This window comes from Coccinella septempunctata, chromosome 1 (assembly GCF_907165205.1).
Source record: "Coccinella septempunctata chromosome 1, icCocSept1.1, whole genome shotgun sequence".
Classification (NCBI taxonomy): domain Eukaryota; kingdom Metazoa; phylum Arthropoda; class Insecta; order Coleoptera; family Coccinellidae; genus Coccinella; species Coccinella septempunctata.
Genome location: NC_058189.1, coordinates 41,104,571 through 41,132,477, shown reverse-complemented (window position 1 = coordinate 41,132,477; position 27,907 = coordinate 41,104,571). Strand labels below are relative to the sequence as shown.

At 34.6% G+C, this 27,907-nt stretch overlaps 1 protein-coding gene across 1 annotated transcript in view; it reads right to left on the bottom strand.

The window, feature by feature from the left end:
• Positions 1-13,000: 13,000 nt before the first annotated feature.
• Positions 13,001-27,907, bottom strand: part of LOC123313713 (protein cueball) — a 32,775-nt gene continuing 17,868 nt past the window's right edge. The window contains exons 2-6 of the mRNA XM_044898700.1: positions 21,959-22,191; positions 20,462-20,622; positions 16,734-17,618; positions 15,006-15,321; positions 13,001-14,672 (exon numbers count right to left, since the gene is read on the bottom strand). Of these exons, the coding sequence (XP_044754635.1) occupies positions 14,574-14,672; positions 15,006-15,321; positions 16,734-17,618; positions 20,462-20,622; positions 21,959-22,191 (1,694 nt within the window). The 3' untranslated portion in view covers positions 13,001-14,573. The remainder of the gene's footprint in view (positions 14,673-15,005; positions 15,322-16,733; positions 17,619-20,461; positions 20,623-21,958; positions 22,192-27,907) is intronic.

Genomic DNA, 27,907 nt, shown 5'->3' with positions numbered 1-27,907 from the left:
AGTACATATGTAGAAGTTCATCCGTTCAGTGAAATAAAATATTTTTAGCTCACAAGTGAAATAAAGAAGAAGAATACGAACGGATAAACGTCATTTTGCTTTTGGATTGAGTAATGCCCTACAAACAATGAACCGAAGCGACACCTTTCATGTCGTTTCATAAATTAGATAATTCTTTGGAAAGTGTTATCATTTGAATCCTAATCACAATGAAATAAAATTTTGTATACAGCACGCGAGTTATGAATGTACACTTGTTTAAAAACGTTATGAAGCACCATTCTCGAGAAGAGAAACCCAGTGACTGTTTATTCTCAAAAAATTAGCCGATTAGTGGTTTTTGAATTGAGCTGGATATATACAAATATTACTAATAAATGAAATTAGAGAGTCTGTCTGGAATTTTCGAATATCAGACTTTTCTTGAGTTTTCTAGGTTACTTTCATGTAGTCTGAACTTAATCCACCTTTTCAAAATTTGTGGTCTGTTTATCCGGTGTTATCTACGGATTGGCCAAACCGATTTTCACGGGACCTCAACTATTGGACAAAGACCTCTCCAAGCACTGCTTTTCACTAAATTTTACTTTTCAACTCCCCAAAATTCCGCCGCCATCTTGGAAAGTAAAGAAAACAGCTAATAAAAAATATATTTCCAAGCATTATAAGTGCCAATATATTTATGCTCATTTTTCCTTTTATGGCTTTTTTACGGGGAGCTTGTTACATGCTGATTTTATTCCTGTTTTTTTTTGTGTTTCGTTATTTCTTGAGAATCTAATGAGGATCGTCTTTTTGCAAGCTGACTATGAAAAACAACCACATTACAGCGATTGAGCGATTACAGATCCAATAAGTAATCATCCTTCATTGACTTTATACTAGGCAAGTATCAGTTCTGATGTCAAAAATTGAATAATTACGAGTTGAAAATAAGAAATGTCACGATTTGGAGCTGACGTTGATGAATTTACTCTGTTGAACTTTCAAATTCTTCAAGAAAGATGATATGCCTCTAATATTGACAAATGCAAGGAGTGATTCCTTGTCAAAAAATAGCTAGTCTATTCTATATATTTTTTTCTGAGCTACCCTGAAGATGGCACCTAAAAAGCAATTCAAGTTTTTTCCTAAAAAGGGGAAAAGTGACAGAAATAAAATTTACATTTTAACAGAGCGAGAAGGCAATCGAAAAAAAGTTGGTGGTGCTCCCCTATAATTGTAATATGTAGGAAAAGCTAAGACAACATCATTCCTCCTTCATATTAAACCATTGAAAAATTGATTTTTGATAGCTTGATTCATTGTGAACGACGTCTCTTGTAAATTTTTACTAAAAGTAGGGGAGAGTTTGACAAAACAGGATATCGGGCAATATTCGAAAATAAGCTAGGCCATTTGACGGCTGGTAGTATAAAGTATAACTCGCTGTGAATAAGGTATTTTCAAATATAGCAGTTCATTATTCGAATGAATTGTAAATCTGTAACGTGTGACAAGCTGCAATTCGTGAAGGTATAGTGTTTAACTATTTATTTTTTTATAGTTAATGAAGAATTTTTCGATTTGAATATCGAAAATAAATAACGGTGAGTATTTTAAATGATAATTCGAATAATTGACTATATTTCGTGATATTTGCATGACAAAAAAAATTTCTCGTAAAATCCTGATAAATATTTTGGACGAAGCGGTCGGGCAAAATGGGATACCATTTCATAAGGTGTTCTGTTTTCTATTTCAATAGATATATTTGACTCTTATAATCATTTTCATTTCCATTCATACATAATCCCATTTTACCCGACTAGGAGGGCAAAACAGGATACTTTACTTTTTAGCACAAATATTACTTTTTCTATATAGGTAATCATCAAACAATGTGGGAATTCTCGATATTCAATGTATAGAGGAGACAACAGAGAAGTTATTAGGCAGAAGTAGCAGTTATCAAAAGCTTGTTTAGGAAGTTATGGGTTATATAAAGTTAGCTATCCCGTTTTGTCCAACACTCCCACAACAGTTTTCGGTAAAATAGTTATTTATGATGGCTGTATTCGGGTTCGGCTTTTTGACAGTCCAAGAATTGTTCTAGAACTGCGCAAAACTATTGCCCCCTCTGCGCAGTTTTAGAACCATTCTCGGACTGTCCGAAAGGCGAACCCGAATACAGCTATTGTGTGTGTTAAACGTTTAAATCACTTTTAACACAAATATCAAATGTGTTTTTTTTTTTATTTTGACATAAAATTAATTCACTTTTTGTGACGTTTTACTTTTCGCGACCAATTACAAAAAGTGAAATATTTCGCAACTGATGATAGAAAGATACTTGCTTCCATAGTAACGTAATGAAAAATTCCATATTTCTCTTATTAGATGATAAAAAAAATTGGTGTTCTTTGAGCAGGAATGCGCTCATTTTTGATGATAAAATTTGGAATGACAAACTTCAAAATACATTTTAATATTTCAATAATCACAACGTTGTTCCGAGTGGCAAACGTTACCAACGCTATGGTTACTAACAAATGCTTGTTTACTAATAAAAAAGACGCTGTCATTTTAATTGCGTTCTTGTCCAATTTTCGTCTTTGGTTCTTGACTGTTCAGCTCAGCCGTATGATATAACATATAGCAATTACCTGGCCTGTTATGGTGTAAATTGAAAAATGTAGAAGGCAACTTCAGTGAACCTGTTTTCTCAGCATACTCACAAGAAAAATCAAAAATATGAAGCTCATCAACTTTGTGGAGCAAATTTTCCATGATCAAGTCAAGCGCCCTTGTAGGATAATATACTACAAGGGCAACAACAACATATTATGTTGTTATTATTGGTCATGAAACTTCCAAACACGAAAACGAAAGTCAGTCGTATTATCTGTATTATTGGGAAGTATGTTGACTATTTCCGTAAGTATATTTTGCAATGCGTCCTTCTGTTATCAAACATCGTCATTTTTTCCTGAAATACATGAACATAAACATAAACATAAATTTTATTAATCTCAATTATATACAGATGATGTCAAGGTATAAGTCCAGTATAACACGTTACAAAGAATACGGTGCGACACGATCATCGACAAACAACACAAAAAAATATTTTCCTTTCACAGTTACGACTAGAATTTATGGGACAGAAATTCATCCATGGAGTAAAATGCATTTTCTTTAAGAAAGCGCTTTATTTTGCTTTTGAAGGCATTGTAATGTAGGGACGTCAAGCCATCCGGTAGTTGGTTATAAAGTTTCAGACTATTAAAAACGTGCATGTTTCGCGTTTTTTCCAGTCGATGTAATGGGGGTACATATTTGTCCTTGAATCGCGTGTTATGGCCGTGGACGGTCAAGTGTTTTTGGAACTTGTTTCCGCTCCTGTGTACCTACATATAGGAGGCACTCCATGATGTAACAGCATGGGACGGTAAGTATTCCATATTTTTCAAAAAGTGGTCTACAGCTTGTCATTCGTCCTTCCCCTGCTACTATTCTGATAGCATGTTTCTGTTTTCGGAAAATTCTTGCGGCTTCCGAGAACGCCTCCCAAAGGATGATGCCATAGGTCATCCTGCCGTGGAATTGAGCATGGTACACAATCAAGGCTTCTTTTTCTGTCAGAAATTTTTTTATATTTCTAATCGCGAACAGTGCTGTCGAAAGCTTCCCAGACAATTCATCCACATGTTGTCCCCAACCTAGGTTTCCGCTGATCGATAACCCAAGCAGGGATATACTTTCTTTGTTACATTGTTTGGTGGTGATTAAGAGCTCCTTCGTTTTATCAGCGTTTACACTCATTTTGTTGTTCCCGAACCACTCAACAGCATCATCTATGGATTTGTTCGATTTTTCCCGAAGTGAGCTTCCCACTTTATCTCTATTCATAAAAGAGACATCATCCGCGAAGAGAAGTACGTCATCCGCCACAACATTATGAACCAAGTCATCGATGTAGAGGGCAAATAAAATTGGTCCAAGCACCGACCCTTGGGTTACTCCTCGAGTAACTTCACTTTCGGAAGATAACTTTCCATCAAGGTCCACTATTTGACTACGATCTTGCAGGAAAGATTTCATCAGTCCAAGTGCTGTCCCTCGGACTCCAACATACTCCAATTTGGATAAGAGTTTTTGGTGATCCACGCAATCAAATGCCTTACTCAAATCCATGCAGGTTAACATCACTTCATCTGTGCTGTCTAGAGCCTCCATAATGAATTCCATTAACTGGATCAGGGCCGTTATTGTGGATTTTCCTCTCCTGAAGCCATGTTGCCGACATGAAAGCATCATGCTTTTCTCTAAAAATGAGAGCAATCTTGTCTTGATAAGGAACTCGAATACTTTTGAAAATGCTGGCAGTATAGATATGGGCCTATAATTTTCGTAGAGATTTTTTTCTCCCTTTTTATGCACCGGTGCAACAGATAATGGATGCACTGCGAATGCAGTTGGTATAAATACATTTGGGAAAATGCCCTCTATGTATTATTGCGGAATTTCTCAAACTGCCAGAACCAAAGCAATATCAAGGTCACTGTTTTCGTAGATCCTCCTCTTCTTTACTAGCAAAATCAGGAGCAAATATGACGGAGATAAAAAAACATGGCGAATGCATGGAGCTACCTACCTCCATGGGTAAATGGAAGATTACGACAGTAGCTGAGGGCTATGTTGATCATTCATTATTATCAAATATTGATAATAGAAATTTGCAATTCCTGAAATTATTATTATAATAATAATAACACTGTACTTTATTCTGGGAAATGGCCATCGACCGAAGTCCTTTAGCCTGTATTATTATAATTTTACGTGATTTCATCATGAGAACTTGTAGTTTTAAGCATATTTTCAACATTGCGTTATTTGCGTTAAGAACATTTTTCACACACAATCAATAGATTTTGACTCTGTTGGCTGTTTAATGAAACGTGCCACTTTTAACGAAAGCTGTACAAAAAATTATTTTAAAGACCCCACACTATTTTCGAATGAAAATCATCCCTTAAATTTTTCCTCAAATATTCATTTATACCCTGTTGATTCAATAAATTTTGACAATTTGATGATGATAAAATTGGAAATTTAATTGGATGAAGTAAGTTTATTTTCATTTAATCGTGATGTAAATAGCGGAAGGACAGGTTGGGCAAAATTCGATGGGATTGAATGGCAGGTTTGTAACCGTGAATGCTGGGGAAAAATGGATGGCATGTTTCCGAGCCCTATTTCCAAAAGATGCATAATGGCCAAACCGCATCCTTCTTTTTTTGTTTTGAAGTTATAAGTGAAAACTAATTTTTCACCCATCTTTTAAAAATCGTGGTCGGAAACGTTCCATCTATTTTCCCTAGCTCTTCAGGTCACTGCCATTCAATCCCATCGAATTTTGCCAACTCTGAACGTAAGGGAATTTTAAATTATGCACAAGTTTTGAAAAATCAGTTTTTTTGAGAAGGGCTCTTGTAACTCGGCATAGCCAATTCATATTGATTTACTGCAAAAGAGTACGTTCAGTCAGTATTAACAATAAATTCATTTTAACGTGCGAAAGGATTTCACGCGTTCATTTCCTTTCCGTTATTCTACCTATGTTTCACGCACATCGTTTCCCATCACTCCTCAACCTATTGAATTCTACGAAAGTAACAAGTCAGATCATGAGTCTAAGATTCTAAACGTCCGTTTTGTTCATTTCCTCGTAATAAGTCACGTTCGTGTCGCATTGTTCTTTCTCCGCCTTGCAGGCGCCAGTCGTACTTGGGCTGTCTCAGTACTTTCTGCATACCAAGCAGTTTCTAAAACATTCGTCTGGAAGAATGAAAAGTAAAACCTTGCATCCGTACTTTAACATTTTTATTTCAGTGAATAGAGTTTAAAAAAATCTTGTACATACTACGAAATTAGTAGTGGTGGACTAAGTTCACGTACTGGGGCCCTCAAGGGACTGTTTTTTGTAGAATTTGTTGGGGTATCTTTCTACGCAGGTTTTTTATTTTATTGAATTTTGAATAATTAACAATTATTCGATAATTAATAATACTTTATTCATCCTTTAGGCACTACAAGTTGTAAAGGTAACGTCCAGTTTCATAATCAAATTAAAAGTCACTTTAAGCTTCCTTTAGTGTCATTTTTAATTTTTAGTAGTGTTAAAGGAAGCTTTAAAATTAAAGCGACTTTAGGTTTGATTATGAAACCGGCCATAAGTGTCTAACCAAATGATCAGAAAGAAAATCCTTCATCGAATAGAAACATTCAAGTTGCAACAATTTCTCCATTTCTTATTCGAATTTGTGTTCTTCCAAAGATTGAAGATAAGATGGTAAATGATAAAATATTATTGATTGAAGGATATTGTATGGTATGCTTGATTTTTCCTGAACACTTTATTGTTTTTTTTTTCCAATATCTGACACACAAGGAATGTTGAATAACTTTATTCAATGGAGAAACATTCAAATTTATGGGTTTTATGTATAAGCAGTAGAAAGACTCGGGAATTTTCTGAATCAGGTAGTTTCCGCCATCTATGTTTTTTTGTATGCAGCTCAAAATCTTTTGGAAGGAAGCAATGTTAGGACTATGGAAGTTTCTCAACTCACCCGGTAGACCGTGGCTTCTGAAACACAAATGTACCAGTGGCGGCTCGTCGGGATAGCCAAGATAGGCCGACGTCTACCCTAACTTCCAAAGTCTTCAAGCACCTACATCTACAAAACCATTTAATATTTTTCATATTTAAGGAATTATTTATTTCATTTCAATGTATTGTTATGGTGTACAAGTTTCCTTAAATTAAATTTGTAATTTTTCGAATCCTTCTAATTCTAATAGGTATATTTTCAGATAGTTTGAATAGTTTAATAATAGAAAGAAGAAAAAAGTTAAGAGCAATTTGGTGTTAGTAATAAAAATATATTATTATCCTTGTGAGAGGTTAGAATTTAAAAATTTTTCGGTGACCTAGTAGCGAGAAATGAAAATTGATATGAAATTCTGAAGAGGGAGTTCGATGGAATTAATTCAAGAGAATTGATTGAATATTGTGATGTGAACATTAGCAAAAATTGCTTTGTGAAAAATTGAATTATGTATAGGACAAGTCACAATAATATAGGCTGACCAGATTATCCCCAGTTCAATGGCGCACGGCCTTAGGGAATGTGTATATATTTATATACAGGGCTTTGAATCATACAAATATTTTACAGTAGATTATTGAGGTCAAAAGAAAAAATTTTTTCATGTACTATATTTTTCCCGAGTCAGCCCGGATAAAAATATATTGATTTTTAAAGAGTTGAATGCTATCAAAGTACTCAATATTTCAAATTTCACAGATATTTTTTATTTGTGAACGCCAAATTACTCGAAAACTATATTCCGAAATTCATTTCATTCGATAAAACCGTTTGTGAGAACTGAAAATAACATTTTTTATGTTTTTCAACAAACTCTATCTTTTAAACCAAGCCTATTCGGAAAAAATGGTAAAGGAAAAAAGTGTTTCCTTTGATCTCCAGAATCTACTGTAAAATATTTGTACGAGTCAAAGACTCACCCTGTATATGCTACCAGCTACTCAGTTTCCTACCCCGTATAGTGAAAAGAAAAATACTTTATTGAAAACAGAAAATAATACAAGTTTATCACAACACAAAAACGAAAATATAATAATCTTAAAACAATGGTTGTGCATTAGACAGACTGTGGAATGAAAACAGGGATTCAGGCGTTGCTAGAGAAGCTTCTTAAACCCCAAAATTTGAATTTGAATTAAATATTTGTTCAGGGAGGAAGACGCTGCTGCATTAACCATTTTTTTATGTTCGTAATTTGAATTCCTTCTTTCTCCAAATACAATGCTGAATTGACCCTTCGTACATTGGAGAATGGAATGGAAATTCTTTTGAAAGATCTTCCGTAAATTTGCACATTCTTTTTTTATTATCCCTCTCAAATTTTCTTGAGAAAAATACTGAATTAAATTCAAGATTTTGACGGACATTTTGACGGACGTTTTCCGGTGACGGACTTCTTGGACGATTTACGGACTGTCCGTCACAATGACGGACGTCTGGTCACCCTACAATAATAGAATGGTACATAAATTCATTAATACATTCAGCAGTTTCCATCAAAGTTATAGCAGTTTTATAATCCTCAATACTAATTTTAACGTGTAAAGAGACACTTTATTAAACTCATTGACGTTTTGAAACGTTTTACTTTTCTTAACCAGTTACGTTGCTTCCATAGTAACGGAGTGAAAAATTGAATAATTTCCGTCACTAGACGATTTTAAAGTAATCTGCGAGGGACGCTTGTATAGACGATTATAGAACTTTTAATTTGAATTCATAGCCACACCCTATTCAAAATTAGAAATAATTTCGTGTGAATATTGCACAAAAATTAATTGTGCAACCAGTTGGGAGAAGCATTCTTTTTCGCCAGACGTGAGAAAAATTTTCATCCAAGAACTGACTCAATGGTTGAACGAAATGAGGTGGTGCGCATTCATGTTGGGAAATGATCGTTTGATGTTCTTCTTCATTCTCCAATACTTCCACGAGAGCTGGATAAATATCCTTACCCAATAGATCTGAATAAATTTGGCCAGCGAGATTACCGGAGATAAAAAAAGTGGCGATTATATGATTTCCATAAATACCCGCCCAAACATTTAATTCTTGGGGAAGCTGAGTATGCACCTCACGAAGGTCGGCGATCGGAATCATTCTCATTCAGTTTCCGAACCAATCGTATCTTATTAGGATGGCATTTATGTTGTTCAAGGATTCTCATGATAGTTGTTTGTGAAATACCAGATACCTTGGACACAATTTCCTAGTACGAAAGGTCGGATCCATTGCTACATGACCTATAGTTAAAGTTATAGTTTGATAAAGGGGCTACATGTCACTGCGACCTTTTGAGCCTGTCCAGATGCAGCGAGAAACGCGCGATTCACTACGCGCGTTTCGAAACGCGCGTGTCGAGATACTAGAGCACAGTAGATCCCGTCCACATGCACACGCGCGTGCAATAAAATCGCAAGTTCGACGCAAGCAATCGCAGGGATCTCGACTCGCGCGTTCTACGCGCGTGTCGAGATACTAGGGTTCCAATGGTAGCGTCCAGTACACATGCGTTGTTTGCTGCGTGAGGACGGATTAAGTGAAATTTCGAAATGGAACTCGATAACGATATTGAACTTTTTATCGATGAAGTTGAAAGGGAAATTCTGTTGTGGGATATGGAATCACCCGAATATTTCAATCGTATTCGGAAAAAATGTTGGAAAGAAATTGTTGATAGATTTTCTGAAGAAGGTGATTCAGAAGAGAAAGAGGTTTGGATGAGTAAACCATTTTTATTAGTGCGCGAAGTAGGATTATACGAAATAAAAAAGTACTCCGTCACTTGGAAAAATACATAAATTATTAAACCATTTGATTTTGTCAGGGCAGTTAACTCGTTTACAAAATATTCAGCAAATCGGTCGCTTGTATTACGTTTCAAACGTCAATGAGTTCTAAAAAGTGCCACTTTATATGTCAGAATTGCAAAAAGATAATTCTGTTGTGGGATATGGAATCTCCTGAATATTCCAATCGATGAATACCTACTAAAAATACATGTTGGGAAGAAATTGTTGAAATCTACGCGCGTATCATTTCATGTTGCGTTCACATATAGCGTTTGTCTACGCTTCAAAACGCGAGTTTCCAGTCCAGTATTCCCTAATGAATCTTCGGTTTCCAGTGTGGATGTTTTTTTCTCTTTCGAATTACTTCCGTCAGAAAATATTTTAACAATTTCTTCCCAACATGTATTTTTAGTAGGTATTCATCGATTGGAATATTCGGGAGATTCCATATCCCACAACAGAATTATCTTTTTGCAATTCTGACATATATAGTGGCACTTTTCAGAACTCATTGACGCTTGCGTGTCGAGATGCAGCGAGAAACGCGCGATTCACAACGCGCGTTTCAGAACGCGCGTTTCGGAACGCGCGTGTCGAGATACTAGAGCACAGTAGATCCCGTCCACATGCACACGCGCGTGCAATAAAATCGCAAGTTCGACGCAAGCAATCGCAGGGATCTCGACTCGCGCGTTCTACGCGCGTGTCGAGATACTAGGGTCCCAATGGTAGCGTCCAGTACACATGCGTTGGTTGCTGCGTGAGGACGGATTGAGTGAAATTTCGAAATGGAACTCGATAACGATATTGAACTTTTTATCGATGAAGTTGAAAGGGGAATTCTGTTGTGGGATATGGAATCATCCGAATATTTCAGTCGTATTCGGAAAAAATGTTGGGAAGAAATTGTTGATAGATTGGTGATTCAGAAGAGAAAAAAGAGCTTTGGATAAGTAAACCATTTTTATTAGTGCGCGAAGTAGGATTATACGGAATAAAAAGTACTGCGTTACTTGGGGGTTGTCAGGGCAGTTGACTCGTTTACAAAATATTCAGCAAATCGGTCTCTTGTATTACGTTTCAAACGTCAATGAGTTCTAAAAAGTGCCACTTTATATGTCAGAATTGCAAAAAGATAATTCTGTTGTGGGATATGGAATCTCCCGAATATTCCAATCGATGAATACCTACTAAAAATACATGTTGGGAAGAAATTGTTGAAATATTTTGTGAAGGAAGTCATTCAAAAGAGAAAAAACTATCCACACTGGAAACCGAAGATTCAATAATAGGGAATACTGGACTGGAAACTCGCGTTTTGACGCGTAGACTAACGCTACATGTGGACGCAACATGAAATGATTCGCGCGTAGTCAATCGCGCGTTTCTCGCCGCATCTGGACAAGCTCTTTGTGCCCCTCATCAGAGCTGTTCTAAGTTCCAACAACTGCGCCCTCCAGCTCCAGGGTTCCAATAAACTTCAGTATCTGAGAGGGCTTCAAGTACTCATACCTCTTACAATTCTCTCGTCCAAGACATTCTGTCCTCCTCTTCCTCACAGAGTCTACAATCGTCAGTTTCTGATAAGCTCATTTCCATCATATGCTTTCTAAGGCGACAATGTCCTGTAGGGAAGTCGGTGAGGATGCGTAACTTATTCCAAATACGAGGATATATTGAAAAATTCTTAACCTACTATAGAAACAAACAAAATCTCAATGTCAAAATATTTTATTACTCAACATATTCTCCGTCGGCTGGAGCCGAATGTGGTGAATAACGGGGGTGTTCTAGTAATTCAAACCCTAAATCACGAATTTTTTGCATGTAAACATTAGATTTCTATGCAGGGGCGTTGTCCTGCAAAAACAAAACACCTTTGTATTGCTTTCCGCATCTTTTCTCTTTAATTTTTTTTCCGTAGAGTGGTCAGTAATGTCGAATAGTAATATCTGGTTATTGTTCTACCCTCATCCAAAAAATCAATCATGATTATTCGTATTCCATGGCAATCCCAAAAAACTGAAGCAAGAACTTTTCCAGCAGATTTTTGGACACGAAGCTTTTCAGATCTTGGAGAACCAGAGTGTCGCCATTCCATCGATAGTTGCTTTGTTTCTGGATCGTAGAAATGTACCCAAGCCTCATCCATAGTAACAATTCGGTTTAAGAAGTTTACATCGTTTTCAAATCGAGCACAGATAGAATGCGATGCTTCTACCGCTTTTGGTCAACATTCAAACATTTGGGGATCCATTTTCCAGCAATTTTTCTCATGTCCAAATTGACGTGAACTATATGATGAACGCGTTCGTATGAAATATTCAGTGCTTCTGATATCCGTTTTAGCCCAATTCGATGGTCTGATAACTCTGATAAAATCATGTTAGAACTGCATCAATATTTTCGGGGACCGACACAGAAACTGGCCATTCCTATCGGTCATAATCTTCAATGGAAAATTTACCTCTTTTGAAGCTTGCAGTCCAATTTCTAACGGTCACATTGATCACCTAGGGGATTAAGCATATCTTCGTAAATCTGCTTACCTCTTAACCCTTTTAACTATAGGTACTTGATGATGACTCGATACTCCAATAGGGAATACTCCTTCTGACGAGAATGATGTATTTTTTATGAAATATCTTTTAAAACGTCACATTTCGAAATAACAATTGTAACCGTTTCCCGATAAAAATTATTTTAAGCACTTAAAAATAAAAAATAAAATTTAATGCGTTTCATTTCGATTGCACAAGTTGGCAACATCGACTGAAATATGCCTTGATAATAAAGGACAACGAATACTTTATCTTGATGAGATAGATAACTACTCTGTAATCTGTGATAGATAAAGATGGCTGTCTATGAAGTCTGCGACGAACGAAGGAGGTCATAACATTTTATGTGATTTTTATGGCCGGTTGCAGTTGAAGCTCGCCAGTAAGTAGGCGCCTGCAAATCAACAACTGTTATTTTATAAACAAGGTGATCGGACAATGTTCTTTTCATTGTCTAGTAGGCGCTGTTGCCAAATCGTAAACTCGAAACCAAGCGATTTAAATTTTAAAACCCCATATTTGAAGAATGATTTTGAATAGTTTCCGCGGTGAATTTGAAGAAATCATGAATGAAACTCATAATTATTCAGTTTAAACTTGCACACAGTTACTTACTTAACTAGCTTTATAACTTTATGCTTTATTGAACAAAAACATTACTAAATACCTTTGAAATGTGTCGGATACGAATAACATTCTCGAGGTAAATTCTACATTGTCTGATTATTTCATTTCATTATCGATGGATATTTTGAAGCGAAATTTCAGAGTCAGATAGTACTCGATACGATCTTCAGAATTTGTTATTCCCCTCATCCCTGTTCAATATCAAGGGGTTGACGGTTCCAAGCGTCACCACTCTGTATGTGTAAAATAAAAGAACTATTCAAGTTTTACCTTTTGGAATCACTGCCCCTTAGCCAATTGGCTGGAAACGCCCCTGATAATATTAAATTGTGGGATTTCGGAAGGAAAAAATAAATGCATTACATATTCTTCTGGAAGTCCTTTTTATTAACTTCTTTAGAGTTTCCAATGGCAATTCACAGTTTCAGTTCTTCACTCTCGCATATTAATAATATAGAAAAAATCTATCCCAACTCCACATTGAACACTATCTGGATTTGATTATGAAATTTATGAGGAACATAAAATATTGATATTTTTTTCGTTCAGTATTGAATAAATAATATAATTTATGTATGTATATTGCACTAGTCTATCACATGCCCAATCAAATGCAGATGCACTACATATGAATCCACGTTATTTTGTACTAGAATCAGTGTTCACTTCACAAATTCATAATCAGACATGCAATTACCACAATAAACCTTTTTATTCAGACAAAAATTCTGTACATTTATCACAGGTTTTGTCAGTTGTATTTCAGAAAATAATATGTTTGAAAACAATTACCACGAAATGATAATGTATAAGCTACCTAGGCGCAAAGATTTGAGTATCATTATACTCATCCAAACTTTTAAAATAGAGAAATTCTACTAATTAGTGTTACTATCACATTTGTGAGCTACATCTAAGATGATAAATAAAACTTTATCCTTGCTACAATTTAACATAAATGATTATTTTTATTTTCAACAATTTGAATTGGTTTCCAGCACCCAATGTCAAGTTGAATCAACATAGAAAAGATAAAATAAATTATTGAAACAAAACAATAAGTACTCAGTACAAAACTAAATGACAATTTAGTTTTAAGTACATGTACTAGGAAAAAATTAAGTTAATCATATAAAAATCGATTTTCATGTGTAATTCCCCGAAATTACTGAATAGTATAGAACTATGTACAGCCAAATGAAAAAAATTACTGTAAATCAGAAGTACCTAGTATATTACCAAACATCATAACGCAGTAAGAATTGTTTCATGGGAAATCGATTTTCATTGATGGAGCACAAGTGAAAAATTCAAATAAGATATAAAAATGTATGGAGCCTTAGAAAAAAGAACAAGAAAAAAGTACCAAATAATAATGATAAGAAAAGTGAGAAACGATTCAATTAGTTAAGTGTACATGCTTTTTCTTTAACTTATTTTATAGGCAGTGCAAATGGTGGATATGCCCCCGAAACTTTTTGGTCCATCACCACAAAAACTCTATGGTTCGTTTTATTCTTCATGAACAACTATATCAAGATTTTTTTGATACAATTTTGAACAAATATATTAGGTACTTCTAAATATATTTCTGTAATTGTTATTTTGCCGGCACTTATTTGGGTTTATTCTCAATCAATTCAAAACCTACCAGACAGCCATTTTGCCTTCTAGGAATTGAACAATTTCAAATAGGTAACAATCTTCGTTTCGCGGATCAAGCAGATGATAATGTTGTCGCCATTTCTGAAATGGTATTTATGCAGCTATCCAATTCCATAGATCTCCTACCACTTCTATCACTTTTAATTCCTATCATTCTGATAAATTTTTTATTTTCTTCACAAGGAGGAATATCCTCATCAAGGAGGAATGAATTTGAATACTTTTTGGAGGTCACAGCCCTTTATTTCCCACGGGATGAACAATTCAGACTTAGGTCAATAGTCCTCCACCTTTTCCATATTTGAAAGAAGCATCTTTTTATCTTCATTTCTACTCGAAAGGATTTTCTGCAATCTTGGCGGTTCATAACAAGGCTGAAATGAAGAATTTACATTTATTTTATTGTACATTTTTTTTTTGAAGTAATATTGACGTTTTGAACATCAGGGACGGAAAAAACACATTAAACTACAATAAGAAAGACATAATACATAATACAAAGTGTTCTAAGATCTTTAAAGATTTGAAGAAATGAAAAAATTTGATTACTAGCAAATTGGAAAAATTCGCCCATAATACTCTAGCGTTTCTTTTATTGTTTTACCAGAAATAGTTAAATTCTAAACGAAATCCTCAATTAAGCGTCTTTTCTATAACATTTTCAGCAAATCTTCCTCATATTTCACATCAAACATTAATGTACTTACAGTCTCACAAATATTCATATTGCAGCAGTTCTCAATAGTTATCTCACATTGTTGAGCATGCGGCCTTTCAGTCATGGAGGTTGAGGGGTTCTTATTCACAATGTATCTTCTCTTGATTTTAGGATTTGGCTTCCTTCTTAGATACACCACGTACACGGTAAGGACCATACATGCTAATAAGGCAGTTAAGGTGATGCAACCCAAGGAAATGAAGACCGGATCTTGAAGGTAGTTCATGTAGCTTGATGTACCTTCTGAAGCTAAAAGTGCTTGTGGAGACTGATTTTTAAAGCCATCGTAATTTCGTTTGTCGCATCTGAAATAAAGAATATTCGATTCAAATAAATGACGGGAAAACCTGAATGATTAATGCTTCCTGTTTATTCGACTATCAGGCTTGTTCATTTTAAAAAAGTAGGCGATAAGTGAGGTTATCACGAAAAAGCCTGTTCGTCTATCGATTATTTTTTCAATACGTAATTTCTTCTATGCATACAGAAAGTCTGAGCATGTGATTTCAGGAAGCTAGAGATTGTTAAAACGTAATTCAGGAAGGGAAGTCAAGAAGACAATTGTTCATTTGTTGAAACGGCATGTATCGAATTCATCATATAGACTCAAGAAATTTTATATATCCATTAATATAAAACTGACAATTGGTACCAATATAGGATACTGGATATATGTACCTAACAAAATATTATCTTAGAAGTGCTACCTCCGCTTATAGCGAAAATAGCGTACTACGTTTTTAATTCAAATGGCTAACCCAGTATTTTATGTTTTATGGCATTCAAACAGAGTTTCAACAATGTGCCATACTCGTAGTTTCAACTCTTCTGCTTTGTTTGCGTGTTTTAGCTGCCTTAAATTCTTCGTTTAACTATGTTAAAATGCATATCCCAAAAAAAAAAAAACAAAATCTCTAATAGAAAACTTGAAAAGCTATTACTACCAAATTTGTTTTTGTTTGGATCATGACAAGGTCATCAGATAAAACCAATTAGAGTTACGAAAACTCAATAAATTCGAATGTGAACCCATTTATTACTCATATGGATTAAACTCGAAAAAACATGATAAGTGTTTGAAACATAGCTTATAAGTACCCAAGTCGAATAATCTTTCAGTTATTCAAGTTTACCTATAGGAAAAGTTCACCAATTTGTCAATGATTTATTCTGTGTACTTTCATTTTTCGTCTGCACTTGCTGATTATTCTAATGTCCGGAGACAAGAATTTTTAGTATGTACTTCTCACTAGGTTTTAGGTTTTCATTTTAACTAAAATGAAAACAGAAAATGTTCAATTTGAAATTTTCTTCACGATTTGTTTCTCACTTAAGGGGAACCCCACGATCGGGATCAAGATGCACATTGGTTGCTTTACGGATGCTACCCGAAATACGGAAATTTTAGGCACCTACATAGTGTAATTTTTTTCACACTATAATCTACTATTTCGCGTTTGCTTTGCAAACTTCTATAGTTTTATACAATTCCTATATGAGGTTTTTTTAGTGTAACTTCTATTTGATTTTTTAATTTCTATTTATTCACAACATTACATGCAAATTTTAATTTTCTTCTACCATCCGCCGGCAATCAATTAATTCATACGCAACTTGATGAAATTATAATTGATTAAATTATAACTTGTTTCCTGAATAAAGATATTAAACACCGCGAAAGAAAATAAACGAAAAAAGTGAATAATTTTTGACTTACTTGCAGAAACTAGGATCTTGCAGACGACTGTCGTCAATTTCTTGTTGACTGCAGTAAAAATCACATAAGCTATCTACAATCTCATTTTCCTCACATCTAGGACCCTTATAGCCTTTGGGGCAACTGCAGTTGGGTAGTTTCTCACCGGAAAACCCATACGAACAAAGCCCACCATTCATGCAATATCCTTCGCAGTCTCTCTCGCATCTGGGACCTCCGGATCCTTTCGGACAGTGGCAGTATGGATACCCTTGGCTGGTTAAATGGCAGGAGCCAACAAGGCAATAGTTATGGCACAAAGATAATTCACAGAAGACACCGCTGTAGCCCCTGGAGCATTTGCACACTCCATTCTCCATCGTTCCGTTTATGCATTGCATTTCCTTCTTGACTGTTTCATCTTCTTTGTATACTTCGAAGTTCTCCACCACTGGGCTTGTATAGTTTTCATACACCTGTTCTAGTAACTGGCAGTCGGGTAAAGTCCTGATTTGTTTCTTCTTCGCTATCAGTCCCATTGGTTTTTCGTCGAAACTTCTTATCCTCTTCGGCTGAGTTTTAGCCTTGAGATCGAATTTCCATAGAGCGTTCCTTCGCAAATCGGTGAAATAAAGAAACTCATTTTTGATTGCTACGGCGAAAGGCTCGGAATTGATACCTTCGTATATTATTTGTCTTTCCTTCCCTTCCAAATTGGTGCTTTCTATTCTGAAATAGATGCCACCACGCATATCTGCCCAATATATCCTTCTTGTTCTATAATCTACGGTTATGCCGGCCGGTAGACCCAAATCAGAATCGACAATTATTTCACTCTTCTGGGAGCCGATTTTCGCTCTTTCGATAGATGGTTTCCTCCGATAGGAATTTGTCCAATAAATATATCTGAAAATATTTAACTCATGCATTTTTCGCCGTAACTAGTGATGAGTGATATAGTGATTTTGAAATCACGTTGTGAACCGTAACTATACCTTTTCAATATCAGCGGTTCTAAACTTGTAAATATCAATATCAAGAGTAGATCAAGGACAAACTGACTATGACAATAAGGCGCCAAGATCCTAATCATCCATGTAACGCTGCGAGTTCCTAAGAACTAAAAGACCATAGAAAGGAACGTAAATCGTATTGTAATAGAGGAAAATTATTGCAATAAGGCGCGACTAATAAAATCACCAAATCTCTACCGGGTCAGTTTTTGACTCGTACAAATATTTTAACAGTAGATTCTTGAGGTCAAAAGAAACACTTTTTTGCTGAACCACTTTTTCCTAATCGGTCCTGATAAAAAGATATAGCCATTTTAAGCTGTGCCACCCCTGGAATAATTCGCTAAATCTGCGACACTACACAAGTACCTACCCAGTTTTTCAAATTTCCCAAATACTTTATAATTTTCGAACATCAAATTACTCGAAAACGGCGCATCATAAGATAAAATATGAAGAATACTTTTATTTTACAAAACGTTCAAATATTCATTAGCTAGCGTCCAATTTAGTTTCAAGCGTTGGGGGTTCTTTGAATTTTTGGTATTTTTATGGTGCGTAATAGTCATAATGAGAAAACTGGAAAACGTGGGGTGATATCTTGTGTTTGAAAAAGATTCATCAAATAAATGATAAACTATATTCCGAAGTTCATTCTATTCGAAAGAATCGTTTGTGAGATGCAACAAAAAATAAAAAAAATTTTTGGTTTTTCAATAACCTTTATCTTTCAAACCGAGCCGATCCGGAAAAAAGTGTTTCTTTTGACGTCAAGAATTCACTGTTGAAATATTTGTAAGAGTCAAAGACTCACCCTGTATCTCAGGATGATAAGGAAAATGGCATTTTCTATTAAACTAAGCAGCTAATGAAGTGGGACAGCTGAAAAATTTGACAAGTTGTAACTTCGACATCACTTTGATGATGTTTGATCTTGACCCCAAGATGCAAAGCCTTATCCTTCGTCTATATGCCACTGGCACAGGAAAATTTTGTTCTCAATCTCTTCTTGTTGTAGAGGGTGTGAATGTAAAGCACTAAAGCAGCCAAAAATGTTCGTATTTTGAAGAAGAATTCGGGAATATTAAAGGTCTTCACAAAGTTGGACAAAGTTGGAGGGTGGATAGTTAGGTCAACACATCAGGGTGTTTCAGCCAATTTTTGGATACAATGCGTTGCTACGGAAATATAGAAATACCCCTTTTTTCTTGAAATTCTTGTATCTTGATGTATCTTCGACATTTCACATTTCTTCATTGATGTTGGATTTGCCGCCAGTGATGCAAAGCATAATTCTTAGTGTTTAGGCAACTGACGTAGAGTATTTTTTCTTCAAGTTCTTCTTGTTGCACAGGGGAAGAATATAAGGAAGCGAGAAATTTACATCTTTTGGCTGCGAATTCAGAAACACTTAGCAGGGATACAGTGAAAACTGCATCGGGGAATATTTTGTGGTGAAATTGATCGAAAGCAGTGACGTGCATATGAGGTAGGTATGTGATAAAAAAATACCGAGAGAAAATCCTTAATTTCATTCGAAATTCATTCATGGGCGTTTAAATTGCAGTGCAGTGACAATAGTAATTTACTCTTTATTTCTATAAGATTTCATATCAGAGTTTCTGGCTGACGTTCCTTTAGGAAAAACTCCAAGCCGTATCCAATTGGGTTGGTGTCTGGGGATCTAGGAGGAATTCACAACGATTAAAGGATTTTGCTTTTGCCGATACTTGTGCTCTGTTTATGCTCGATAAGGTAAGGTATTATCTCCCACAAAAACAAAATCCGCACTCATGTTACCTTCAAACCTGTTGTTCTGAAAAAACTGTCCCTTCATGCACGTCAATGTAGTTGATCTTATCAATAAGATATTTTTGATGCAGTTTAAAAAAAAAGTATCAGTATTTCTGTAGCAACGCAATGTATCGAGAAAATTACGAAAATCTATCTAGGTGATGACCTAACATTTCACCCAACATAAAGAAAAACTTTAGCAGGACCCCAATATTTCTAATGCCTAGTCCAAAAACTGAAAATTTTCGCTTCTATATGTTCACACCCTGTACAACAAGGGGAAGTTGAAAAAAAAACCTTCACCAGTTACCTAAAGATTAAGGATGGTGCTTCACACTACCGGAGAAAAATCCAGCATCAGCGAAGAAATGTCGGAGTTATAGCTAGAATTTCAAGAAAAAAAGGTTATTTCATAAAATAGCGATATTTCTATAGCAACGCTATATCCGAAAAGTGGCGAAGATGTCCCGAGATGTCGACCTAACAATCCACCCAGCTTGAAGAAAAAATCTATGTAAGGCCCTTTACTATTCCCAAATTCTTCGCCAAAAAACGAAAACTTTTGTACATTCACACCCTGAAAGAGATTGAAAAAAATCTTATGCCAGTGGCATAAAGGATAAGTATACGGTTTTACACCTCGGGGTCGAAATTCAATATCATCAAAGTAATGTCGAAGTTATAACTAGCCAAACTTAGGTAATTTTTAGCTTAGTTTTTTTTGTACTTTCGCTCTCTGATTATCGCTTGTGGGTGGAACTGTGAAATACTAGGCGAGGCGAGTCAGATGATAAGGCTTTAAAACTGTGATTACGATTTCAAGTTTTTTTTTTTCATTTGAGAAACTGTGATTTCGAAATATCTGTGATTTAATCACAGTTTGTGAAATATCACTCATCACTAATCACTATTAGTTAGTATAAAATCAATAAAGACACATACCTTCTGCATATATCCACCGCAATGTCTTGAGGCCAAGCTTGTTCGAAAGCGAATAGAATTTGAGTTTGGGGATTGTCATCTTTGAGAGATATGAAATTGATGGTTTTATTCTTCATATCAGTCCAATAGAGGATATCATCGATTGGATCGATCGCTAATCCCTGGAGAATCAAAACAAAGGATTATGTACTTAATTCTTCAAATAGATATCGTTTTTTTATATTGAACATATTTTAAGGTTTGAATGATTTCTAAGATGTCGAAATGATGGAAAACAGTCGAAATGATGGAAATAACGAAATGAATCTAATATTAAATTTGAAATATTCGAGTTTGCGACTAGTACGCCTTCAATAAAGATAGGGTGTATTGGTTGGGATACCCTGTAGTACACGGAGAAAGGCGATCGGGATAGTTAATTCGAAATTATAGATCTAAACTTATGATTATATAAGTCAGATAAATTCAAGGATTAACTCAATCATCATTTTACGATAAAGTGATTTGAAGATGGATAGTAGATAAAAATATCAACACAAACATCATAACATATTTTGTTCACGACCTACGATTTTCGAAATTGAAGCAAGCTCTATTATAAACTATATTATTGGAACAATATACCAAGAATTAATTGAAATATCCGAAATTGAAGTGAAGGGAGTTAGTGTATAGTATATAGCTCAAAACATTCAGATACAGTCCTTGTGTGTGAAATTCTCTTCACAATCGGTTCAGCTAATCCCCAGATCAGTTCGAAGCAAAAAATGTAGCTATTTCTCAATTTGAGATCAGAATTTATGTATACAGATATGGAAAATAGAAAGTCGTATACTGAAATCCTCACTTCCATAGAAATTTTACTAAACTTCGGAAACCTTGAGGTTTTCGTATAGAAACATTATAGATCGTAAGATGCGTACCTATTTCTATTTTCTCTGGAAATGTCAGATACAAAATAGGGTGTTCATTTGAAAAAATCAACTTTAAGATGTTGTATCGAGTGACAAGAGGAATAAAGGAACAGCCTGTATATCACAAATCAAGTTTGCTTCCTAAAATTTGAAATGTCGTCTCATATATCCCTTTAGATCCATTAATTTGACATTTTTTTGTGGAAAAACCTCAACATCTCCGAAAGTATAGGAAAAGGGAAGTACTAGAGAGGAGTAAATACTCCTCTTGGGGATAGAGAAACGAAAAAAGAGATGTACCATTTGAAATAACTAAGTTTGTAGCATTATTTCATTCAAGGTTCCAGTTTCGTATGGTGATTTTTCTAAAACGCATTATTTTGACTAGTTCTATCTTATGTTGAAAAAATAATAAGTTTTAGGAACCCCGAATTTTATAGATTGAATTCATTCGATTTTGAAAGCGTGAGCCTGCTGTAATTCTATTATCTTTCATATTAATTGAAATACCCACTACAGCCGAGATATACGTATTATTTTCCGAACAATTTATTATACATATTATGTTTCATTACAGACTAACCTGAACATCATCGGGCAGATCAGCAATAATAGGATTGTCATCAGTCTCTTTGGTTAAGTCAATAGCGTAAATTGTATCGTTATTGTATTCATCCATGTCGCTGACAATGAACCGATGCCTAATATTATCAAAGGTTAAAGCTTTCAATTTCGCGAAACCCTCCCGGGCTGTTCCAATCAGAGTTCCATTAGCAGCGAGTAGTTCTATATGTCCGTTTGTTGCCACTGCTAAATCTGAAACAATAAAAATCAGTCAGATCTGGGGAACAAGTCATTCGAACCAATATTTATTCAGACATAAATAAAATTTTTTAATTAGGCAGATCGAATTTCTCAAATCCAAACGGCTCTCACGCAGATACACTTTATTTCGAATATTAGTACTGATAAGTACCTATAAGAAATCGGTCGTTTGGAGGAAAAAATTTGCAAAAAACAAGTTGAAGCCCAATATACATAGGTATACATGGTGTTTTATGAGTAGTTGGCCATAGCCTAATGGTTAATGCAGGTCATCCAGGCCTTTCAGAAAACTTGGTTGTTTTTTATCCTAAGGCTATTAGTTTCGGAGACACAGTGTGAATCATTAACATTTGCCTAAATTTGCGATAGCCATAACTCTGGACTGGAAGGTCCGATTTCGATAAAATTTTATGGGTTTGTTCAGAATGCTCTTTCAAACGGCTCATGAAATATGAATATTTCCAGGGCAGTACTCGAAATATCATGATTTTTCATTAAAGCCCTAAAATCTATATTTTTTACATCCCTTACAGAAATTTCGTTATTCCCATGAAAAACTACATAATTTATTCTAAGGAATTCATTCTTCACTTTGCATGGCACACTTGTCACAAGGAAATAGGTACCGGAAGAATTCATATTCATTTTTTCGAAATGCGGCTCTGTTTTTACTCCTTGGTGATAATATTTATAGTCCTTTCTTAAGATTCTGAATTATTTTAAATTCTGTTCAATTCTTTTTCATTTTAAAACCTTAGCACATACTGAGTGTTCGTAAAAAATGATTCAAAGTCGAGCTGTGAATTCTTTTGAAATATCATATTGAATTTGGATACAAATATTGTCCTCTTGGAAAATGTAATCCGTAAGTGTATTTGCTTCATAACCCACGTATTCAAATTATTTCCTCCGAAAAATATTACCCTTTTTACTTCCTTTCATAAAACAACAATGAAAATGTTCTATCATAAGAGATGTTCGAAATGGAGTTCTTTCATCTCGACAAATTTCCTAGAGCTCAAAATCAGATTATTTATAGCCCTTTTTATCATATCGGGATTTTTTTCAACTTCTGCGCAGGCTTCTTCTGTCTTCTATCGCAAATGCTCCTGTCAAGTGTGTCACTTTTTCACGCACACTCAGTGGGAACGGAGGGTTTAAAATGAAAAAGCGTTGAACAGAATTTTGCAAAATTCAAAATCTCGACCGAAGTCAATAAATAATATCAACAAAGGAATAAAAACAGGACTGCATTTCGAAAAAATGACAATAAACATGAATTCGTCCGGTTCCTATTTCCTCGTGACCAGTGTGCCATCCAGAATGAAAATTGAATTATGTAGTTTTTCATGGCAATAACGAAATTTCTGTGAGGGATGTGAAAAATATAGATTTTGGAGCATGAAAGAAAAATCATGATATTCTGAGTTCTGACCTGAAAATATTGATATTTCATGAACCATTTGAAAAAGCTTTATGAAGTGAAGAAACCCATAAAATTTGATCGAAATCGGACCTTACAGTCCAGAGTTATAGCTATCGCAAATTTAGGACAATGTTCATGAATCACCCCGTATCTCCGAAACTAATAGCCTTAGGATATAAAACAAGCAAGTTTTCTGAAAGGCCTGGATGACCTCCATTCACCATTAGGCCAACGTCTCATGAAACACCCTGTATAGAGACACAAGTGCAGCGTTGCATCAAATTCGTTCTAGTCAAAATCACTTTTTCATTTTATATTTATATTAGTTAATTGTAAGCCACATTTATCCTTAATTTGCAAGAATATGACCATTTTTCTTAAGTGATAGGAAAATCTCATTCAAAGTGATCATCTCCATTGGAAAATATCGGTCCTAGGAACCAAAAACACACGCAACTATTCCTTTACGACGTTTTGGCAGTTTATTGTGCCTTCTTCAGGCTGAAAAATAATGAAAAACAAGCAGTGAAATATGACAAAAGAAGAAATAGAATATGAACATATTTCTATAAATCATGAAAGACAACTGAAATCTTTGAAAAAACAATAGAATGTTGTGTCAAAACAAATCAGATCAAGCAAGACAGCTATACAGAAAAAGGGGGATACTTCCCACAAATTCACTACTAACACTACTAATCCATTTTTCAAAAAAAAAAATATTTTTGCGCATCGCTGTCACTTCATTAGGCATTCGATAGAGGATCGACTTCCAGGCCTTTATAATTTAGGGTGTCCCCTAGCATTTAAGAGTTCCCTAAACGTTGGTGAAAACGAAATCTTCTAGTCACTGTTCCATGTGCAGATTTTAGACTTTTTAATGGGGAGTTGCTATTTGAAAGAAGAACTTATGCTATATTTTATTACCGGAAAATTACATAAGCAATCTTATTAGGATTCCATGTTCCAAACTAATAAAATACGTCAGAATATTTGCAACAGCACATATTGATTCCTCAGAAATTGACAACCGTATTTTCCATACGGATGTTATCGCAAATATGTGAGAGTTTATCAGACCCAAAGGAATGATCATATTATTGAAGAAAACATCTTAATTTTGAATTTATGGCTCATGACATTTAGTGATTAATATTATATCATCTCTGGATAGTTCAAATTTCATTATCATACATGATGATAAAAAATCCTGCGAATTATACACGCAGATTTGTTGTTTCCAAAGTATTCCTCTATTCTTCAATCTCTCCAATCTTGCAGCATTCAAATTTCAACCACTTATTTTTATCGGACCAGCCCTTTTTTTGAAGCTTTTAAGTGACGCAAGTGAAGCAGTCAGATCTTTCTAATTCGAATATGCGTATACAATAAATAATTTGAGAAAACTATTAACCAATATTTTCATCAATTATTTCGGAATATTAAAATAACTGCACTAGATGATGGAATATTTTATGTCCTTATAAAAAATAATTTTTTTTGGAAATAACACTTTGTTTGGTTGCCTTTATTCTAGATATTCATAGACGATTCTCCATAACAAGCCGATTGGAAACGAAGCAAGTGTTTCCTTTTTTTATTCAACAAATTTTCTTAAGGGTATCAGTCGTCGATGACAATGACACAAGATAATAAGATACATACCGTAAAATGGGGTTACTTTGAACGGTTTTTTGTTTTGAATCTATATATCTCCAGTAAGACAGTGAATGAAAAATTCCAAAAAAATATATGTTACGGGCGTCAGTTCGACCTTTCTAATGACAAAAAAATGAGATCTCAAAACGATCAATAACATTTTTTTTTTAATTAATTTGTGGCTGTTCAAAGTAACCCTGCAGTCGGGGTTACTTTGAAAGCATATAATGAAACCATGCAATTTCAATGTAACTCCACAGATAAGGTTTCTTTGAACACTTCAAAACTAGAAACTTCTTGTTTTCGGAAGAAAAAAAAATTATTCAACAGAAATACACAATTTACATAAAACGAGGTATTTTATTATCAACAACAGAATTCTAACATAATAAAAAATGAAAGGAACTAAACTAATATTTGGCACTGTTGCACTGTTTGAAAGCTATCTATTTCAAAGTTTTCAGGTAAGAGCGAAGATGATTCTTCTACTCCTGGATTGTCCGACAGGTTTGTCTCATCGTAATTGAATATGTTCTTTCGCTCAACGCCCTGAATAGTTTCTTTCAAATTTACGCAAAGACTTCTTTTTTGATTTTATTTCACTTAGAGCTTTCTCTAAGGCTTCTGGTGTAAAGTTGGCATATTTTCTTGCTCGAGTTTTTCTTTTATAAGAGCGGACCATTTTCTGCAAGATAATAATAGAGCTAATTCGTAACTGGGGCTTCATTGATCACGTGCTAGGGCTTCATTGAACACGGTTCAAAGTAACCCCGAAAACGATGTCTAACCTCATTGTTGTAATAAAAAATTCATACAAAAAAAGTAAGTTGAAATATTTCAAATTGTTTCAATATAGCTCTGCTATGAAAATGTATTGTTGTAGCAAATATATTTTGTGAACATTTAGTGTGAATACTTACGGCTGCAGCAACAGAAGTTTGCACACCTTTTCGAACGTTACTTTTTTAGATTAGAAATGAAATGCCGAGATTGCCTCCTTCATAGAAATAAGTTTCATACCAGTGTTGCCATACCATTCTTAAATGTGTGACGAATTGAGTGGTGAAAACTAGATGTCGCTAAACCTAATGATTATTTCAATATGAGTCAATATAACGAAATTTATTTTTTGTTCAAAGTAGCCACGTGGTTCAAAGTAACCCCGTTTTACGGTATGTAGAAATGCTGTACGTTTTAAGTTCGCCCGCATTGTTCGAAGTGAGCAGTTGAGAAAGTATCTAATTGACCTATAAATTCTGCATTTGAATACGAACGGAGGCCAAGAGATGTTCATATTCATTTCCAGAGTTCACACTTAAAGGAAATATCAATCTCGGAATCGTTACCTCGAATAAAATCAATATTGCCAAATATATCGTTGTTGGAGGAAAACGGATGACTTCATTTCACAATTTCCACCATCCATTTTGACGTAATATCTAATTCCGAAAGGACGTTGATGCGAATATATAGGAACAAATTTCTAATTTCACGTAAAGCCAGAAAAAAAGTTTCATTATATTCTTTATTTTGAATAGGAATTGTTTATAAATCGAATTATTAGTAACGCAAAATAAATAAAATTATCATGAATATGTGCAGCATTTGCTACTCATTTTTCAGACCCGAGGAAACAAATATTATTGCTTGGAAATTAATAGTTTTATTCTGGGGTTACGTTTATATTTATTATGTAGGTAGGATTATTGAGAATGAATAGTCACGAAGACTGACACATAAAAAAATATTCTTTTCACTTAATATGTTAGAGAAAAATTTTTTCACTGAAAAATTTCACATGAAAGACATTTGTGGGAATAGCACCATTATTTGAAGAAATATTCATTAAAGGATTCAGTATCTAAGATCGCAGATATCGTTGATTGTAATATGAAATATTTGTTAAAGGATATTGTAGCAAGGAGCTTGCATCTTTCTTGAGAGTTCTTATGGGTTTTTCTCCAAAGAAAAGAACAATTTTGTCCAATCCATTAAAGGATTCAGGATCTGGGATCGCAGATATCGTTGATTGCAATATGAAATATTTATTGAAGGATATTGTAGCAAGGAGTTAGCATCTTTCTTGATAGTTCTTATGGTTTTTTCTCCAAAAAAAAAAAGAAAAATTTTGTTTGTAGAAATAGTGTTTCACACTTTTTGTCGAAAACAATTTTGTTCAACAACTAATATAGAGAGTAATTGTTTGACTTGCACATATTTGAACAGAAGATTTTTGAGGTCAAAAGAAACACTTTAGCATTTGTTCCGATTCAACCTAAATAAAAATATGAAACCATTTAGAGTTTTTATAACGAGCTATACCACCTCTGGAAAAACAAAAATCCTTTCAGAATAACAAGCTGAATCAATGAATCAAAGAGTTGCATTCAGCCAAAGTACCCAAATTTTCGAATTTCACATTTTTTTTTTTATTTTTGAATATCGAATTACTTTACTGGATTATACGAGAAAATATGAAGGATACTGTTAGTGGTCTAATATTCATTATTGATCGTACAACTTTCTTTTAAATTTCGGTTTCTTGAATTGCAATGTGATGGTCATAATGAAGAAACCGGGAGATTTGAATGATACCTTGTGTTCGTAAAAGATTCATCAAAT